At 34.8% G+C, this 4443-nt stretch overlaps 1 protein-coding gene across 1 annotated transcript in view; it reads right to left on the reverse strand.

Annotated features, from left to right (window-relative positions):
* Positions 1-1855: 1855 nt before the first annotated feature.
* LOC107085525 (thrombospondin-2-like) overlaps positions 1856-4443 on the reverse strand; it is a 26873-nt gene continuing 24285 nt past the window's right edge. Inside the window, exons 20-21 of the mRNA XM_015375885.1 lie at positions 3545-3684; positions 1856-2226 (exon numbers count right to left, since the gene is read on the reverse strand). Of these exons, the coding sequence (XP_015231371.1) occupies positions 2219-2226; positions 3545-3684 (148 nt within the window). The 3' untranslated portion in view covers positions 1856-2218. The remainder of the gene's footprint in view (positions 2227-3544; positions 3685-4443) is intronic.

The following is a 4443-nucleotide window of genomic DNA, read 5'->3' on the forward strand; positions in this document are numbered from 1 at the left end:
GAAGAAAAAGAAGAATCCTTGTTAGCGCATGTACATTGAACGATTTGACCTTGTTTGATTGATCAAACATGTTTGATTTTCTCCCACCCTCACGATTCCTGATTGAGAGGTGGTTGTGAGAGGCTGATCACCCCTCCTAAACCCCTGTACACTTCTCGACACACGGCGCACGATCAGGCTGAAAGTCGGCCCGATCGAAAGTTTCTCGCACGACTGGAAAAACGCCCCGAAAATCGTACAGTGTAGGCCCGGCTTTAGCCAATCATTGGCCACCCCTACCATTTTTTTCTCTCAAGTAAAATATTCACAACATTTTAATTTTATATATATTAACAACTACTTGACAACAAAAACACTGTGGTTAATTATGCACATCAATATACCAACATTAGAGATGATCAGTAGAGAATTCATGCTGTTTCAGAACTAGATTTTGTGTTATATGCTGTAAAGATAAACTGATGTGTCTCTGGAAGTCATCTAAGAGTCTTCAGTGAAATCATAGATACTATGAAAATCAATTTTAATAAAAAGCTATTAAATTATCAATTTATGTAGATATTAGTTCTTGTAAATATCAATTTAATGTAGAATGATATTGATAAAAGTAGGTAAGTAATGGCGATGGAAGAGATGTTTGCTCCAGAACCCAAACCTCAAAGAATTTTATAACTTTTATCTAGACAGATGTTTAAATATATGCATATATTTGTTAATTTATCTATTGTAGGCTGTAGGAAACAATAGTTTGTCTTTATATAGGAATATGGATGTTGTGCTTGTTCCTGTTGGAACAGTGTAGATTGATCCTGAGATTTTGGTGCCTATCCACTTTTGGCCACCCCTCAGTATACATTGGTCATTGCCTGGCCACCCTTATAGAAATGTTCTTGCTACGCCTCTGCTCACTTCCTAGTTTAGTTCCTGCAATCTCTCTCAAATGGTTCTTCAGGGATCTATGTTAGGCCCTTTTCATTTTTTATGTTACAGTCACAAAGATTAACAAATCTTATTGGGATTTTAATGAAAAAATACCAATAGAAAGTGGCTCATAACTGTAAAATTGAAGCTAAAGTATTCAGAGTTTTAATTCTTGTTTTAAAAAACACGTTAAAATGTGGCATGTCAAAAAGCTTTTCTTTGTGAAGCAAAAATACTGTAGGCATAGGTATGTCAGGCTGACATACCTAAAATTAAAAGTGGTTTTAATATTTATGAGCATGAGCCACAATCATCTTGGATTTTGGCAAATTTTTCTGTCTGGAGTACATGATTGCTACTCAACTTGAACACATTTGCAAAGGTCTTAATCTGAGGAAATTGAAGTAGTCTGGCTTGCTGGAAGAACCTGGAGGTGCTGAAAAAAAATGCTTAAACATACCTGCTTGTACATAAATATTCTATAGATATATAATGTCTATGTGGATGTAAAAATGTATGTATTTGTATGTAACGTTTCAATGACTGGAGCTGTTTTGGTCTTGGCTGTAATAGGTTTCTTGATTATAAGCTGTTGTTCTGTAACTGTTGCCTTCCAGTGACTTTTTCTTCAATTTTAAAAACCTAAAAAATTGAGTATTGGTCTAGGCAACAAAGTGTTTTTATTTGACTTTTTTAAATTTTTTATATTATTTTTTTTTTCATTTTACATTTTCATCAACTTTTTTCTTTTTTCAAAAACAGCATATTTTACCATAATGTTTTTCAAAGTTCTCCTGATGTGAATTAACTTTATAACCCACCAGGGGGCGCCAGAGACCACTCCACCATCTTATATTCTGGCTTCACCCACTATGGCGTCATTAGACAAAAGAGAAAACATACAACAAAGCAGTTGATCAAAAAAACACGGTTTTTATTGATAAGTTACCACCAAACATGTCCTCAGTTTGCTCTGTCAGTATTTTCGCCTGTTGTATGTCTGGCCTTTCATAATAAATAATTATTTACAGCCACTAGGAAGGTGCAAATAAAAGCAACAAAAGGTGTCATTAGACATGCAGCCAGAGGAGTAATATACAATGAATGAGAGTCTTTAATCGATACTGTTGCATAAAAAGCTGACAGATAGATAGAATATGGTCACTAACTGATAGTGATGGTAGGATAAAGGCCTGGTGCATCCTCTGTTATCTCCTTTGCCCTCTTATAAAAGTCCTTGTTTTTATTGTTGTGGTTCTCTGGCTGTTTGCTGTGCTGCAGCATCCCAGAAAGTGCTTCAGTTGTCTGAGAATCAGAAAGAAAGCAAGATCAATGTCATGACTTCAAAGACATTATGATCTGAGGCATGAATCAGAGCCCTCATACATTACTCTTTCTACATGGGTAAAATATTTCCATTTCCCACCTAACTCTATTTTACACCAGCTTTACAAACCCTGCTGGGCTGTATAAGATACCTCAACACAGAAATATCAGCTCTAAAGACCTTAATTTTTTTGTTCTTCTATGTGGTGTTAACATCTGTTTACCTTTTTCTCATTTTCTCTCTTATTTATTAGTTTAGTTAAGATAGTTAACACAAAGTAGCGTATAACTGTGAAGTGAAAGCAAACACATTGAAAGCAAACACATTCACAAATTAAAATCTAAATACTGTGACATGCAATGTATTTCCCACTTTGCTCCGATGCCCCAATAAAAAATATAGGGCAACCATCTACCTGCAAAAGTCCCAGAATCAATAAATTAACAATTTGTTTGTGATCAAATCTCAGTAAAATCCAGTTTTTCCATAAAGGTCTCCAATGATCATTAAAAAGAAAAAAAAAAAAAGAAAAAAAAAACAAGACACTGTAATCTTTAAAAAAAAAAATTAAATATTATGTCAAAACTATCCACCGTTAGGGTAAGATAATATGTTGGTGGCATACTTATGCAACCGAGGCGCTCTTTTTTAGCACAAACAGGAAAGCTGGTCAGAGTTTATAAAAAATTTAATACAGGATAATGCTTTAAAAAAAATCCTGTTAGAGGTTTCCAAAAGACTCAAAGCTGGGGCAGGGGTTCAGTTCACCTTCCAAAAAGAATTGCCATAAATAAACACCCATAGACGTAACGGAATTACTAACACACAGGAAGCATGCTCATGTCAATTTTCAAATGCATGTTCCAGAGGCTTATATTCAAATGCATGCCACTCTATGCGGATTTTGATTTGTATTTATTTATTTTTTTTGTAATATTGTTTCTTTTTTCTACCATCTTTTTTCCATATATATGTCTTTGCGGATTTAAGTAATAAAATCCTATAAAAATACAATGCACTTTGTAGGGGAATAAATGTGAAAAAAGGAAAGATGTTCATATATTTTTTGCAAGGTTATTTTTTTTTTCATGCTTTGTAACTGTCTGCTATCTGCATCATTGTGCATTACTCACGAGTGGAGGAAACAACAGAATAGAAATGAGACATCCTATATTCTGACAAAGTGGCAAACTTCCAATTTACCAGCAGCAATTGGAAATATTCAGATTCATAAAAAGGTAAATAATATTTTTAAAAAAGAAAGAAATTAAAAATACATTTGGATGGACATCTTACCTCTGCACTCGTATCGTAGGTCTGAGAAGATAACTTGTTCCTGAGAGAAGACAAACAGCCCCAGTCTGCCTCCAGCCAGGGTGTGGTCATAAACTGCTCCCGAATCAGCCAGAATCCCTCTACCCTCATACACAACCACCCTGAAGCAGGAGCAGAATACAGGTAAAAACAATACAAATGTAAACTAATTGTTCATGCAGGGAGCAACCAGAAGACCTAAACAGTTATTTCCATTTAAAATGTTAATTCTATAAACATTATTTGTTTAACAACTACCTCTTAAAATGTAGCAGATGCACCAAATTATCAAAAAAATGCGCTGGATTCAATCTAAAATCGCAACCTGAGAAGTCATGGAGTGTCCTGAGGTTAAATACCAAGAGAAGTGACAGAGATGCCTCCCTCCAATGTGATTTAACCTATCAAGAAGATATTACAAGAGGATTTACTTCACTAACAAACACATAACAGTTCCTTATTCTATATTTTGATTAAACTAATCACAGACAGTGTGTACATGCTGAATATAGTTTGTATACAAATATAGCTAAATGTTATTTTATATACTTTATATATTTGCCTCTGGTGCTTGTTGGAGTATTTTCTAAGCAGATATACAGAAGTAGCCATTTAAAATTTCCCAACTTTCCTTGATGGCCCCTCTTCTGGTCCCCTACAATTCCTTTTTAAACATCAATCTTTGTACTAAAATGTTCTCTATGCCATGATTTGTGGACATTAGGATCTAAAAAGAAGTGTTATTTCCTGGTGAGCCCTTGTAATTCAGTGAAAGTCAGATAAATTCAGTGGAGTCAGATAAAAAAAAAATAATGCAGGCCCAGCAGAAGGCCAGTGGCTGGAAGTTAAAGGGGATTTTGCTGGGAGTTGCAGGGGAGTAG

The sequence above is a fragment of the Cyprinodon variegatus genome, unplaced genomic scaffold, assembly GCF_000732505.1.
Source record: "Cyprinodon variegatus isolate N-32 unplaced genomic scaffold, C_variegatus-1.0 Scaffold127, whole genome shotgun sequence".
NCBI classification, from domain to species: domain Eukaryota; kingdom Metazoa; phylum Chordata; class Actinopteri; order Cyprinodontiformes; family Cyprinodontidae; genus Cyprinodon; species Cyprinodon variegatus.